The 15,898-nt window shown below is 35.0% G+C and overlaps 1 protein-coding gene across 4 annotated transcripts; it reads left to right on the top strand.

Annotated features, from left to right (window-relative positions):
- The first annotated feature begins 2,795 nt into the window (after nucleotides 1-2,795).
- LOC126717965 (uncharacterized) lies at nucleotides 2,796-7,961 on the top strand. 4 transcript variants are annotated; one of them, XM_050419970.1, is made up of 6 exons: nucleotides 2,800-2,946; nucleotides 4,869-4,959; nucleotides 5,410-6,028; nucleotides 6,133-6,238; nucleotides 7,065-7,270; nucleotides 7,630-7,961. In XM_050419970.1, the coding sequence occupies exons 3-6, from the start codon at nucleotides 5,700-5,702 to the stop codon at nucleotides 7,898-7,900; spliced, it is 912 nt and encodes a 303-aa protein (XP_050275927.1). In that variant the 5' UTR covers nucleotides 2,800-2,946; nucleotides 4,869-4,959; nucleotides 5,410-5,699; the 3' UTR covers nucleotides 7,901-7,961. The 4 variants fall into 4 exon arrangements, with proteins under 4 accessions (XP_050275925.1, XP_050275927.1, XP_050275926.1 ...); XM_050419971.1 differs by having other exon boundaries at nucleotides 2,814-2,946; nucleotides 4,881-4,959; XM_050419968.1 differs by having other exon boundaries at nucleotides 2,796-2,946; nucleotides 4,869-6,028.
- The last annotated feature ends 7,937 nt before the right edge of the window (nucleotides 7,962-15,898 follow it).

Raw genomic sequence — 15,898 nt, 5'->3', positions numbered from 1 at the left:
TCTCCAGTTTCTATTCGTTCCCCAAGAGAGTCAAGCATCCTTTGATTTATGCTCTATTCGATATTGTGATATTTGATATGCCTCTGTATTTGAAAAGGAATTGTTAATACCAAGTAAATAACTATATTTTGTATAAACTTTGCTTTGTGATATGTGACTCAAAATAAGTGTTTTTGGAATTGATCAGATACATCAGATATATGTGTAAATCTGTTCATAGGATTGTATGTGAGAATATGTGATGTGTATATGTGACACTGTGCTTTGATCAATTTTATGTATGTGATTTCAAATGATTTTAAGATGTGATTACATATGTATTAAGTGATTTATTATATGCTTGTGGAATAATTATTTTTGATATCATTGAATGAGTTTGTGAAAAAGCAAAATACTCGTGCTTTGCTTGACTCTATCCCGTTGTGTATTCTGTATAATTACTTACTGGATGTGTGGCTCACCCCATCAATTACAATTTTCAGATTAAAGTTTAGTTGGGGAACAGAACCTTTGGATTGCTTCATAAGGTGCAAGGTAGAGCGTGGGAGTTTAGGCAAAGTCAATAATACTTGAAGTCTTAAAAAATTATTATTTAATTTTTTATTCCGCTTTAGATTTCACAGTATTTTGGAGATTATTCTAAATTTGTGGATTTTAGTTATTGTAAGAGATTTATCAATAGCATTGTTTATTTGGAGTTTTGAATTATGTTTAAATTAATCTTGTTTACTGAGTTATGTAAGATCAGCAAGTTGTCATGCATCTAAAGTCATGTTCATGTTACATGTGTGTGGATGTGTGATGAGTCCCACATCGGGTATTTACTGGGTAGATCTGAGTTTTATTAACAACTACAAGGAGCCTCAATTGTGATTAGTCCTTTTGAGGTATAGCGCAGATGTGACTAGGCTAGCGTTTTTCCTTGGGTCGTTACACCCTTACCAAAAAAGAAGAAGAAAGAAAGGGTTGAATCTTTGTTCAATAGTTTTGACGGCTTTCTTAAAGAGGATAAGCACACTAGACCAATACATCTGGATGCTATGGATTAGGAGATGCTTGCTTGAGAAGCACAATTTTCTTGGTCTTGTAATGATCTTCTCAGTCGGAGGGGTGTAGTCCTTTGAGCTAAGTTTAGGAGGTAATCCCAACTCCCAAGTACATGATGGGGAGGTTTTTTTGCTTTGAATTATAAAATAGAAAGAATTTGAAATTGGAGATCAAGAGTTAGTTGAACGACCCTTAAATTCCTTCAGGGCATCACTAGTAGCTTCAAATAATAAAAGGTGGTCTGCAAATTAAACTCAAAATGGGTGATTCTTTGATCTGCTCAATTGGAATGGAAATTAAAATTATGGGATTCTTCAACTCTAAACCTCATTATTTTTGTGAAAGCCTCCATTGCTAGAACAAAAAGATAGGGAAAGAGGATCCACATGTCTAATACCTTTCCCTCCCTAGAAATACTCTACGGACCAAGAATCATTCGATGGAATCCTAGGCCTTCTTCAAATCAACTTTGATAGACCTACTCTTCCATCTATTTCCACGATAGCCCTTCACCAACTCGTGAGCAAGTAGGATGTTTACAAATATGTTTCTGCTCTTAAGTCTTAACCATGGCAGTCTGATTTGAACTATTTACTTCATTCAAGTAGCCTCTTGAGTCTATTAGCAAGGATTTTGGTTATATACTTACATAGCACATTACAATATGCTATAGGACTTGGGAATTTGGGTTTGGAATGGTTAAAGGTGATTACATTCACAACCTCCTTCAGAAATTGAGAGAAAAGGGAGAATTAGTAGTGAGGACGAGTTCAATATGCAATGTCAAACTATCTGGTAGCCAACAAATCGTACTCTAATAAATTAAAACATGTGTTACATTTTACAAAATTAAGCACAAGACTAATGATTAGAGGCTCCTCACGTGCAAGGGGATCTGGGATATCAAATTGTCAATTCCACATGGTGTTAATCATTTTGAAGCCTTGAACTGCCAATTGAGATAAAGAGTGTCATCTAAGAGTACTGCGTTTTGTGTCCACGTCTGGATGCAAAATGCGTTTCACCTGTTTTTTTTTTGTTTTTTTTGTGCCGTGATTGTTGACTAGAAAGGTGTAAACAGTACACATCTAGCAATTTTTCCAACATCTTTTAATCGACTTTTCAACAACTTTTCAGTCACGGATCCACAAACCTCACTTTTCAGTAATTTTTTTTTTATTATTAAAAATGGGTTACTATTCACATATTTAAAAATTATTTTACTACAGTATTTTTCAGTTTTCAGTTGTATCTAAATAGACCCTAATTCCTAATTCTTCTCTCTCATAAAAGAGAGAGTAAACAATAATATATTATAACAGATCTATAAAGAACAGAGAGTACAACTTCAATTCTTTTGGCTTGTATGGTGACCACACATGCTTGCCTTGTTGATACATTAATTCTTGTATTGGTTCCCAAAAATAAAATCATGGTTTGGTATTTATATTCTTATTTGGTTTCAATAGTATTCCTACTCCTACCTCGAAGAAGTAAATAATGAAAAAATAGAGGTAATATATTTTTTTTAAAGTTAAAAAAAAAAAGAAAAAAGAAAAGGCAGGAAAACGAGTAAAGGCAGTGGGAAAAGAAGGAAGGTGAAGAGTTATTTTTAAAATTTGATTTTCGGTGGTACACAGGACACGCCATCCGCAACCGCAGACCGTGAAAAAAACATACCACACCACACCACACCACTTTTATTTATTTATTTATTTTTATATACCATTTAGGAAAGCAAACACAATAAAATAAAAAATTCCATCTCCGATATATTTATATATAATAATACATTTACATTGCTCCTCCTCTAATTCTTCATTCATTCTTTGTCCAAATCAAACCAAACAATAAGAAGAAGGAGAAGAAGAAGAAGACCCTTTCCTCTTTCTATCACAGGTTGGTTTTTTTTTTCCTCCCTCTCTCTCTCTCTTTTTGTGTTATTCTCCATTATCAAAGGATTTCATATATATTCTTATTATAAATTTTAATTTTCTTTATCTGGCCGAGTTTATCCAATTCCATTCTATTCTACATAATTTTGAATGATACAAATTTTAGGGTTTCCCTAATTTTCTGCTGCGGATCTAGTTGGTATTTTTGAAATAACAACAAAATGGTTTGAGAGATAGAGAATAGCGGAAATTGTGAATTGGGTTTTGGCTTTTCATTACAAATTTTGGTGAGTTTTGGGTTTGACTCGATTTTCCATTCAACCACCTCGGTCACAACTGTAATTAGCGGGTTTGGTTCATTGACTCTTCTTGATAACGTAACGTTAGCGGAATTGGGAATCCCATATTCCCGGCCATATCTAAACTTTTGTTTTTGTTAAACATCAGTTTATTTGTTTTCTTCCTAATAAATGAAAGACATCTGTTTCAAAAAATTATATCAAACTATTACAATAAATTAATTACAATCTTCTATATTATTGGGAAGATAAATTAATCATTTATTGGAGTAGTTTGATGTGATTTTTTGAAACGTAAGAAATAGCAAAATAGATACTGAGTTGGTATTACTGAAACATAATATACTTTTTCTGTCTTAATTTATTTGTTAAAAAGTTTTTTTTTTTTTTTTTGCTGAATTATTTGTTAAAAAGTTAAATATTTTAAAGGAATATCGTTTATTATTTTATCTACAAGTTTACAAAATTATCTTTAAATAAATTTACTAACTTTTTATTTTTTATAAGAGTTGTCAACTAAGAAGGTATTCTAATTAAATTGATTTTTTAAATATTTATTAGTTTTTTTAAATAATTTTAAAAATAAGATAAGAGTGAAATTAAGAATATTAGTAAATTAATGATGTTTATTTTTAAAAATGGAACAATAATAATAATAAAAAGTTATACATTTTCTTTTGTTTAGTTTGAGTTGGAGTTGGAGTTGGAGTTGGAGTAGTAAGTGTACGTGGGTGGGTCTCTTATTCCTAAATCATCGGAGGCAGAACTCGATTCACTCAATCTCTACGCTGACACTTTGAAAATGACTCATCCCCACAGTATATACTTTATATTAGTCTAAGGGTGTGTTTGGATAGAATTTATTTTGCTGAAATTGAAAACTGAAAACTGAAAACTGAAAATACTGTAACAAAATAATTTTTAAATGTGAATAATGCTGTGAGACCCATTTTTAATGAAAAAATTGATAAAAAATGAAATTTGTGGGTCTATAAACAGTGCACGGGTCTACTTATTGACAGAAATGTAAAAAAACACGGCCAAACAATACTGAATAGTACTCTACTGTTGCACTTGTCCCCTGAAATGCGTGTAGAAAAAATAGAAAAAAAAAAATGCAAAACGCAAAAGCAAAACACAAACGTGGATCCAAACCCACCTTAAATTAAAATTTTTAACTTAAAAAGAGAAAAGAAAGAGAAAGACCCATTCCTATTACTTTCTTATTCATCTCACCTCCTCCTACTGTTGCCCATTTTCTTTTCTCTTTAATTAAGGCATACATTTTAGAAATTTTTTTATAAAAAATTGAAAAAGCTGGCAAATCAGTTAGTTATTGTTATTTTTCTTTCGTTTTTTTGTAAAAATTTCTTAAAATAAATTTTTAATATTTACTTAGTAAAACCCATTTAAATAATACAAAAAGGAAAACCAATGCATGCATTTAACAACTAACAACTATTTTTTAAAAACATTTTATGGAATTGCCCTAGGCTAGCCACCGTTAAGAAGATGAAGTTTTGGCACATGTTTTTTCCCCCTTTAATTCATCAATGTTTTATTATGAAGAAAATTAATCTTTTATCTTTATTTAATTTGATGGTAAAAATAACTTTGTTGGTTGCAGGAAGAGGAAGAGGAAGAGGAAGGGGAAGAGGAAGGTTCTTGTTGTTGAAATGGGAAGTAGTACAAATTTGATTATTCTCTTTGGTCGGTAGGTGTGTGCATAGTTAATATACAGTGAGAATCGGGCTGTCGACAACGGTTGGCAGCCTGATTATTATTTTTATTTTTTTGTTGTTGTTGAACACGCTCACAGGTTAACGAATATTCCCCACCTCTATCCTATATTCTTCTTCTTTTCTATCGAATATACTCACTCAATCTGCTTTCCTATATATTTTTGTTCTTCTTTCTCTTGCACTCAACGTCTCTTTTAGTTTGTTCATTCCCATTTTTATTTTAATCCTCAATTTGCTTGCTTATATTTATATATTTATTGTTATGAGAGATTTTGAGCTTTATTTCCAATATGGGTTCCTTCTCAGGAATCCTTCAACGCCCTTTAGCTGCGGCTACCACAGTTGCTGTAGCTTTTGTTTCTGCTGATAAACTGCCCCTTCACAGATCCTCTGATACTTCTTCTTCTTCTTCTTCTTCTACATCAGATTTCGTCAGCTCCTCAACTTCCAATTCCTTACAGCAACAACAACCCAAGCCATCATGGATTTCTCATTTCTCCGTTTCTAAGCTTGCCAACTTTTCTTTTGTAGCCAGAATTCGAGTACCTCTTCCCAACATTAACTTCCCACCGGTTCCTGATTCGGGCCGCAATTTTGTTCCCTCTTTGTTGTATTCTTCTCCGGCTCTTCTCAATTTGTTTCATCCTGCAGAGTTGGCTAAGCCTCCAAAGCCAACTGCTTGTATAACTACCTCCTCGCCTTCTTCTTCTGAGGTTATGTATAGATGGCATTTACCAGAGCCGAATGCAATTGATGTTTCGGGTACTTCTGATTGTTCATCCGCAAAGTCTAGGACAGTGGTGGTTTTGCTTGGATGGTTGGGAGCAAAGCAAAAACATCTTAATACATATGCAGAGTTGTATACTTCCAGGGGGTTTCATGCCATTACCTTTACTTTCCCAATGGCTGAGATTCTCAGTTACCAGGTTGGTGGAAAAGCTGAAGAGCATATAGATTTGCTTGTGAACCATTTGGCTGATTGGTTAGAAGAGGAGCATGGAAAGAACCTGGTTTTTCATACCTTTAGCAACACTGGATGGTTAACGTGAGTTCACTCTCTTTTGAATACACCCACCCTTATGCTCTTTTCTTATTTTCTGTCTGCTCTCAGTAGAATTGTTTTTTTGTTTGGATTGATCTTGCAAACAGGTATGGGGTTATTTTGGAGAAGTTTAAGAAGCAGGATCCTTCTTTGATGGGAAGGATAAGGGGTTGCATTGTAGATTCTGCACCAGTGGCAGCACCTGATCCACAGGTAAATGATACTGCCAGTTTTTATGGAGGTTTTTATTGACTTGTTTAATGAGACAATACTCTCATGTTGGGGAGGAGGGAGGAGTAGACTTTTGTCATTGACATCCCATTGTGTATCACACATGGCATTTTTGTGTCCTATTGGCTATTAGAAATGTTCATCCATGAGTGGTGACCTATAGTTAATTATCAATTTTGGAACACCTAAATATATCTGGGAGATCCTGCCCAAAATAATCATAAAAAAGTGAAACTAAAAGCTGTGTGTTGACATTTTGTGTGATCTTAAATTCCAATATAATATCAAAAAGTCTAGAGACGCATTCTTGCACACTTTATTGCAACTAGTACACATGTCAAGTGTTGATTGGATTAATTTTCACGAGAACTAATGGTGGGCTCCATGTGTAAGTGACGTAATCCAATCACACATTGACAAATGTACAAGTTGTGTCAAAATGTGTCTATAGAAGAACTCAATACATATTCCATGTTTTGTGCATTGTGTTAATTTTGATTGTTTTTACATGCTTCTTTTGGTGTTGATTGTATATTCTCACTGCCTTTTATGATAGACAATACCCTTTTTATCAGTAAGTTGAGAGATCAGCATTTGGATTTCTTTTTTTTTTTTTTTTTTTTGGGGGGGGGGGGGGGGGGGTAGAGAGAGAGAGAGAGAGAGAGAGGACCCTATGGTTTGTGGAGATTTTGATGTCTGTGTTATCATTCAGAGTCTTTCAAGTGTGTGTCAACTATATTTTGGCAGTCCGAGTTTTGGATGAATGTACTGGACAATGTTTGTTTAGTTCTTCATTTTTTCTATTTAGGTCTGGGCATCAGGTTTCTCTGCAGCTTTTCTCAAAAAACATAGTGTTGCAACGAAGGGAACTATTTGCTCAAATGAATCAGGCATGAAGGTATTGGTTGGCAGCAAAGAAGTTGTGGAACCTAAACCAGCAGTGACTGAAGCTGCTTTGCTATTAGTTCTGGAGAAGTTCTTTGAGGTGGTTTTGAATCTTCCTGAAGTTAACAGGTAGTTATTATATACTAAAATTTTAACATCGTTTATGATTCATTTATAAGTATTTTCTAGATAGAATGTGATCATTCCCCCCCCCCCCCCCCCCCCCCTTTTTTATTTTTTTTTATAGCACCTGTGCAGCTAAGCATTTATTGAAATTTTCCCGTGAATGCAAACATCTATGACTGAGAAATTGCTCAGAGGTTGAGTTTTATTAGTGTAATATTACAGCAATGGTGAAAATGCTTATCTATGCTACAAACTGCTGTCAGTGACTTAGTTGTTGTAAGAGTTTTGTTGCAGTTTAGCATAATCAATTAGCTGGACTTGACTGGTCTCTAAACTACTGTAAACTTTTCATTGAATTACAGGAGGCTTTCTGATGTATTGGGCTTGCTATCATCAGGACAACCAAGCTGTCCACAATTGTACATCTATAGCTCTGCAGACAGAGTCATTCCTGCAGGTTCTGTGGAATCTTTCATAAAGGAGCAGCGGAAGGCTGGGCGTGAGGTCAGGGCATGCAACTTTGTGTCCACACCTCATGTTGATCATTTTAGAAATGATCCAAAACTGTATACTCTGCAGCTGACCCAGTTTCTGGAGGACTGTGTGCTTACTTGTTGCAAACGTTCTCAATAGTCAAGTTATTGAATCACTAACATTAATCCCTTATATTTATTTATTTTTTATTATTACTTCAGTTTATACTTATACAGCTCAAAATTTATTTATTGTTAATAAAATCAAAAGGATTATTATTATTATTATTATAAAAAACGTGTAAAGAACAAATACGTCTTTCATTCAGTTCTGGTATTGATAGTGAAGACATGAAAGATGATCATCTATGTGACAAGTCGCATAATGCAAGGGTTCAATTGAATTACCCTTGTGTTGTAGCTGAATTTGAGGACAGCTAGGCCTCCTTATAACAGAGAGAGGGAGGGAGAGATGTTGGGAGAGTAGAGTGTATGAGTAAGAGTAGTCTTTATTTCTTAGCTTTACAACAATACTACCAGACCCTTTAGACAATCTGCAACTAACTGCCATAACCAACTAGCACAGTTGGCCAACCCTACTAACTACCCTTGTTAACTAACTCTAGCACAATGCAGTACAAGTATACAAATGTAAAGCTAATGGCATCAACAGCTAATAGAATCAGTAATACCACAATGCACTCAATGCTACAGCAGCACACAATGCAGTGAGCTAATACACAGTCCTAACCATTCCCTCTCCCCTAAAGCACCTTGCCCATAAGGTATGGAAATTTTTGTTGAAGATCAAACAAAATTTTTCCAAGTGGCATCATCCTTGCTCTCACCTTGCCACTGCATCAACACCTGAGTGAAAATTCCGTTCCTCATCTTATGGGCAAGGTGCTTTAAGGGAGAGGGAATTGTTAGGATTGTGTATTAGCTCACTGCATTGTGTGCTGTTGTGGCATTTGAGTGCATTGTGGTTGCTGATTCTATTAGCTATTGGTGGCATTAGCTTTACATTTGTATACTTGTACTGCATTGTGCTAGAGTTAGTTAACAAGGGTAGTTAGTAGGGTTGGCCAGCTGTGCAAGAGTTAGTTATGCAGCTGTGCTAGTTGGTTATACCAGTTCGTTGCAGATTGTATAAAGGGTCTGGTAGTATTGTTGTAAAGCTAAGAAATAAAGACTACTCTTACTCATACACTCTACTCTCCCAACATCTCTCCCTCCCTCTCTCTGTTATAAGGAGGCCTAGCTGTCCTCGAATTCAGCTACAACACAAGGGTAATTCAATTGAACCATTGCATTTGGTATTAGAGCTTGGATTTCCTTGGCCATGGCAGAGAGTCATGCTACTGCTGCAACCAATGAAGCTCTTGCTTCTCTTTGTAGTGCCTCTGATCACAATGCAGTGAGCTAATACACAATCTTAACACATAACTTTCGTAATTCTTGGACAGAGTTCATCTGATATAATAAGTTATTAATCTTATTCAAATATGCAAACAGAGGTTATCTAATTCATAGCCTTCTATATTCTGTTCATGTACCTCGCCTTCTACGTTCTATTCATGTACCTCGTCTATCCACTAACCACTTGGAAGTTCAATGGCAAAAAAAGCTTTGTAATGTCATTGACATCGGGAAGAGTTGATATAAAAACAAATTGCAGTTGATTGCTGGCATTATTGTCAGGCATCACTCCCTTTAAGTTGTGCTGATCGAAAGGATATCGTTGTTCTGTCTAACACAAATACATGGCAATATGCGGTGAAGGCCTGAAGGTGTTAGTGTAGACTACCTATTTCATTCCCACCTATATCTGAGCCCCCTAGTCCCAATAATGAGAAATTAATTTGCTACCAAAATGATCAGCACTGAATGTGGTGCCCAATGACTTAATAGAGCCCAAAATGTAGCCCAAGAAACCAAGCTTAAGCCTAAACTTCATTTTCAAGCCCAATACCCATTTTTAAGCTCAACTTCCAAAAGGCTTACAAAGAGTGTGCACGCATGTGTACGGATGTGTATGCACCCAATGTGAATGTGTATGTACTCTTTGTTCAGAAGCCTAAAATTGATTTTTTTTTCCCTTTTTGGTGGGATTTTTGATCAATTAATCTAGCTCCTTGATTGATTAAAATGTCCCACCAAACCCTATCCTCCACCAAGCCTATAAAATACCCCTACTTTCCACCACCAAAAGGATCCCAACTTTTCACCCATAGCGAAGTTCTTTTAAAATCACTCCAGAATACTTAATGAGTTTCAATTTTCAAATAGTGCAAGGACAGTTTTTATGAGCACTTGATTGAGTTTTCTAACTTTTTATTGTTAGAAAACTAATATTTTCCTTATGATTTCTTAATTACACTTATCATTTTTAAGATACTTCAACCACCATTTTGTTAGTCTTGGGTTTCTTCATCAAAACCCCAAAAAAATCAACATTTGTTCAAATTGTAGATTCAAACACAAAGCTACGGTAGTTGATTTCAGCTGAGGGATTGATAAAATAGCATCACTGTAAGTGCTACTAGGAGGAGATATGGATCTTTACCATGATCCATGTTCTCCTCCTCGATTCTTGTTTACTTTATGTTTCTTGTTGTTTTTAAGTTTTAATATGTTATTTTATGTGTACATAATCTGTTTTGTGCCTTTGGTTTGGTTTATTTTCTTGATTGTGCTAAAGAAATTTTATAGCCCTAATATGCCTTGAGATGTGTATGCATGGGATAAGATGCGTACGTGTTTGCATGTTTTAGATGGTTAGGGTTCTTGTTTGGCTGCTTTCCTAGAAATCTAGCTTGAAGCCTAGGTGCATATATCGGTAGAAGGATGCATACGCATCTTTCTTATGGCATACGCCAATTTGGACAAAACCCATATTTCTTTCCTTCTTATTTTTATTTGCTTTTAATATTGTTTTATTATCTTTCCTTAATTTGCCTAATCTGCTTTAAGTGTATATATTCTGTCTTGTTTTGTTTCCATTTGTATCTCATGTAATATATTCAAAATACCAAAAATATCTAACAAGGTTTAATTAGCCTTCTTTCCTTTTTTTTAATCCTCTTTAATTTTTAAGGTTAGTCAAGGGTCATAAAATTTGAAAGATAATCATTAAAGCTAATCAAACATTAATTTTGAGATATTTCCTAAAAGATAATGGTCTTATATGCACGGAAGACTAAAATATTTCCTATAAAAGATGATAATCAATTGATTTAAATGCCAATATTTAAATATGATTCTCTTCTACAAGGAAAGTCTTAATAGTCTAATTTAAGATTAAAATCTTTCCAAATTGGTGATGATCAAGCTTTAATGATAAAGGATGACTAATTTGAATTTAAACCTAAAAGTTAATCAAGGAAAAGACAAGTGATTAATGAGGTATTAAATGCTAATCTTTCCTAAAAGACTTAAGGGTTTAATTCCAAAATAGTTGACAGACATTAATGGTTGGCAATCAGAAGATCATATTGCCTAATATATTATAGATAGTTAAATTTGAATTTAAAGGTTAATTAAGAAATGACAAAAAAAATTGATGGTTAATTTAATTTGAGGATCCTTTCTAAAAGATTTGGATGTATGAATATAAACTAATTTGATACCTAAGGCAAAAAGAGTCAATTGATTGAAGAGCGCATTAAAAGACAAGAGCACATTTAAAAATCAAGGACATATTTAATAATTGATGTTGAGTGTCACTCCTACATTAGACTTAATCATTAATTCTCATTAAACATCAACCCTTTGTTTGTATTTACATGTGCACACACTTGGATGATGATATGTCTAGATGCTTAGGTGATCATGTAGATGGACATTCATGCACTCATGTGCTTTGATGATTGTGCTTAAATTCTGAGGTGATTGGGCGGTAAGAGGTATGTGTTTAGATGTTCACATGCTTATATATTCTCACATGCTTGTATGTGCCCATATGCATGTATGCTTACATGCTCACATGTCCATATGCTTGTATACTCACATGTCTACATGCTTTGATGATCACATGCTCCCATGCTCATATGCTTTGATAATCACATGCTCACTTGCTTTGACAATCATATGCTCACTTGTATTGATATTCACATGCTAGTATGCCCTCAAGCTCACATGCTTGTATGCTTGTATATCCTTATGCTCATATGTCTAGATGCTTTGATAATCACATGTTCACATAACTGTGTGCTCATATGCTTACATGCCTAGATACTTCCATATTCACATACTTGGTTGCTCACATGCGCCACACTTAGATGATATGTTTTCATGCTTGGATGCTTACATGCTCACATGTTTGGATGCTCACCTGCTCACATGTACACATGTTTGGATGTTCATATCTTTACATGCTTCCATATTCACATGATCAGACATCGTACGCTTATATCTTCATAACATTCACACGATTGATTGCCTTTCACATAATTTTTTCTTGCTTTCTACTTTGTCTGTTCACATGATCCGTAGACGAACTCTAGGGCTAATGCATGCGCACGTTCACATAGGCTCATTAGATAGACACCATTTATCCACTATCCAGTAACAATATAGGAAGGCCAACTATGGTTGGGTAGGCTTGGGGTGCCTAATATCTTTCCATCTTGTATCTTAACTCCAGACCCAGTCTAGTAGGTAGAACTTCATAAAGTCATGTTTTAGTTCCTGAATCTATAACCAGGCGGTGACTCCATAAGTCTCTTTTTAAGAGGCACTATCTACTCCCAGGCCCGCTCTGACTTTGATTCTAAAACCGCTTTGAGGGAGGTTAAGTACTATGCACCTTGCCTTTGCAAGAAGGAATCAACATGCCGATATGTCATCTAAATAGGGTATGGATAACAGAACTTATAGTTAACATCCATCTGGCCTAATGCATTCATCCAAACACATCATACACAAAGATACCATGTTAATAGGAAAACAAGATCTAATAACTAGGGTTTTGAATTTTTTTTTTTTTAAGCAACAAAACAACATTTGAACCCTAATTCTAAACTAGCATGTTTGGTACTAATTATGCCCATGTCATAAAAAAAAAACATGTATTTAACCAATTGAAACACAATAATTTAGATCTAACACATATCGGTTTGCGAAAATTTAAATGTATGCACAGGGCTTAATGATAAGCTAGGAATTGGAGGGTAGATCCTTACATTAAAGTTTTGTGTTTATGAATAATTAGGTAGTGTTTTGAGACTATTATAAGGTTGGTGAGCAAAGAATTTAATGAGATTGCTGAATTGTGAACTAACTAAAAGGATTAGAGCCTCCTTATGATCTTTCTCAAAAATTTTCTCTTGACTACTCATTAGAAGTGAGAACTCTTCCTCTATGTAAAGTTGTAATTTACAACTATGTTTTTGTTGGCTTTAATTCCGTGCCAAATTTGATTGTAATTTTGTTCAATGTTATGTACCTTGTATTTCTTGTGGGTTTTTATTTGTAAGAGTTGTGTGTGAGAAAGAGAGAGAGTGTGAAGAGTCAAGGCTAATTGAAGACTGAATCTGTTTTCGCGGGTAGCTCGCGAGTAAGCTTCCCGGGAAGTGATGCATGTGCCTTGCACATGACTGGAATGCGAAGAGTCAGGACATGATGGAGGCAATTGGTTTTCGCGAGTGTCTCGCCCTCGGAGGGGGAGGGGAGGGTTTACCTTCCCATAAGGCCTTCCCGCGAGACACCCGCATAACATTCTGTTTTTCTAGATTGTCATTTCTGATACACTCTATCCTTACCCATACTATATATACCCCCATTACCCACATATGTTAAGGAGTACTTCTGAGAGAAAACCCTAGCCATAAACATTGAGAGTTAGAGATTGTTATACCCATAATTCTCTACACAATTACTTGTGGATTTTTCTTAACTCCTACCTCTCCATTTCCATACCATTGAGAGGTTGATAGCCCAAACACTTACCACACCCTTTCAGAGTGTCAAGTGAGGTTTTGGTGCTGTTAGGAAACATTGGAAGAAGCCAGGCTTTGACGGATGCAATCGAGCGTATTGTGGGATCCAAAGAGCTAGACAAGAAACGGTTCCGAGAAGCCTTGTTGGAGTAGAAGCTTGGAGGGCTTAGGTGTATTGGGTAGACTAGGCTTGGAGGGTCTTTTGCTATTCGTGTATCCCAACTGATTTTCTAGTGGATCGATTACTGCTTGGAGGGCGGCGAAGAGGTTTTTCGCTGAGTTCTTCGATTTCCTCTTCGATAACATATCGGCGTGTTATCTTGTGTTTGCATTCCTCTTCCCTACTATTTTACCTTTCATTTTACTGCTGTATTATAATGATTATAAGTTAGAGTAGTTTGTTTGTTTATCCGCTCGCATTTACTCTATTCTGCACTTAGTATTAAGTTAGAGTAAAATCAATTGAGCCGTATCTTTGATTTTGGGGTCTAAATAGCTCGTGTTTTAACACATTTTCGAGCTTTCACTCTATTTATTGTGACACTCCATATTTGATTGGATATTGATTGAGTGTGTGTTTGTGTGGATCTGTTTTGAGTCCCACATCGAACATATATTGGGTTAATCTAGACTTTGTTAATAATCACAAAGAGTCTTAATTATGATTAAACTCTTGGAAGTGTGAACTAGTCTAATCACAATTAAGACTCTTTGTGATTAGACTAGTTCTTTTTTGGAATAGCGCAAATGTGGCTAGCAAATTCCTTAGGTTGTTACAAATGGTATCAGAGTCAGCCTGGTAACTTTATGTGGTCTCAAAGACATTGCCCCATAAAGTTGGTCTTGACAAGAATGTCAGAGATATAAGTTCGAGAAATCGTACTATTGAGTTGATTTGGGCTTTATTAACAACTATATGGAGTTTCAATTGTGACTAAACTAGTTCTTTTAGGGTTGTTATAGTTATGGCTAACATGCAAATCGCACCCTCTTAGTTTGATTGAAGTTCATTTCAGTTCTCTAACTTTACTTTTGTTCAATTATCTCTTCTAAATTTCAAATTTATTCAATTCTCAAGCCTTTTGTCAAATTTTGTCAATTGAATGAAAGTAAAGTTAAAGAACTGAAATGAATTTCAATCATACTTAGAGAGTGTATTTTGCATTTTAGCCTATATTTATTGAGGAGAAGATCTCGGTTGATGAGTTTGAGTGATTATAGGCTTCTGAAGGTTAGAATTTTCATATTTTTATCTTCCATGAAGTTTGCTTAAGTGCTGGTAAACTAAAGAAAATGACTAAAAATTGAAATTGAGGGCTCGAAGTCGATGCTGAATGAAAGTCTTCCTAAAGTGTCAAATGGAACTTTGACTTGAGATTTCCAACTAAATTGGGTTATTTTATTTTATTTTATTTTTTTTATGCAGATTTTTATTAGTTTTTGAGACAATTCTAACTTGGGAACTACTTTAAGTCTCCTTAATGTCAAATAAAACTATTGAATCTTAACGAGTACTAAAATCATAGGCTCGTTCTTGCAGCAGACAAATGTTACATCTACAAGCTCGTCTCATTAGATGACAAGCATACAACCAATAGGGTTGTCATGAGAGGACGACCGTGTAGTATTTATGGTGCAGTCATTAATGGTTTCGTAACCGATGAGCTCCAATGGTTAGAAAGGCCAATCATGAGTCAACCAAATCTCCATTTAGGCTCAGGCAAACGTTACTCAAAACAACCAAGAGAGCTATTAAGAGGTAACCAACGGTTACACTCATAATGAGTCTCCCACAATGTGAGAGACTACACCTTCGGCCCATTTTGGCATTGGGCCAAACTTACGTGAATGGGTGGAGTCATGTTATTGCCTCTCAAAATGGAGGTTCGACTGATTATATTATCCCCTTAAGATTAAGGGTTTTACAATGGAGTCGCTACTTATTTAATTATTGGAATAAATAAGAAATCCAAAATTGGAAAATTCCTCATTTTATTGATTTGCAAATGAATTTACATTGATCATAAGAAATTACATGGCTTTGGTCCTAGATACAATCTAAGATAAAATACATGGCTTTGTTTCCTAGTTACAATCTAGAAATTGAAAATTACAAAGATAAACATTGATCTATCAACCCTTGATCTAATCTCGGAGGCTATCTTATAAGGTGGGAAGGTGTTAGGCACGCACCTTGCCCAGTGAAATCGGTCTTCTAG

Source organism: Quercus robur, chromosome 3, assembly GCF_932294415.1.
Source record: "Quercus robur chromosome 3, dhQueRobu3.1, whole genome shotgun sequence".
Taxonomy (NCBI): Eukaryota; Viridiplantae; Streptophyta; class Magnoliopsida; order Fagales; family Fagaceae; genus Quercus; species Quercus robur.
Note: the sequence above shows the minus strand (reverse complement) of the source record. Positions and strands in the feature narration are given on the sequence as shown.

Bases quoted from the DNA above. Each gene is read 5' to 3' on its own strand.
- LOC126717965 (XM_050419968.1), top strand. From the start codon at position 5,274: ATGGGTTCCTTCTCAGGAATCCTTCAACGCCCTTTAGCTGCGGCTACC. The intron at 6,239-7,064 runs GTAAATGATACT...TTTTCTATTTAG, and splicing joins TGGCAGCACCTGATCCACAG to GTCTGGGCATCAGGTTTCTC. The intron at 7,271-7,629 runs GTAGTTATTATA...ATTGAATTACAG, and splicing joins AATCTTCCTGAAGTTAACAG to GAGGCTTTCTGATGTATTGG.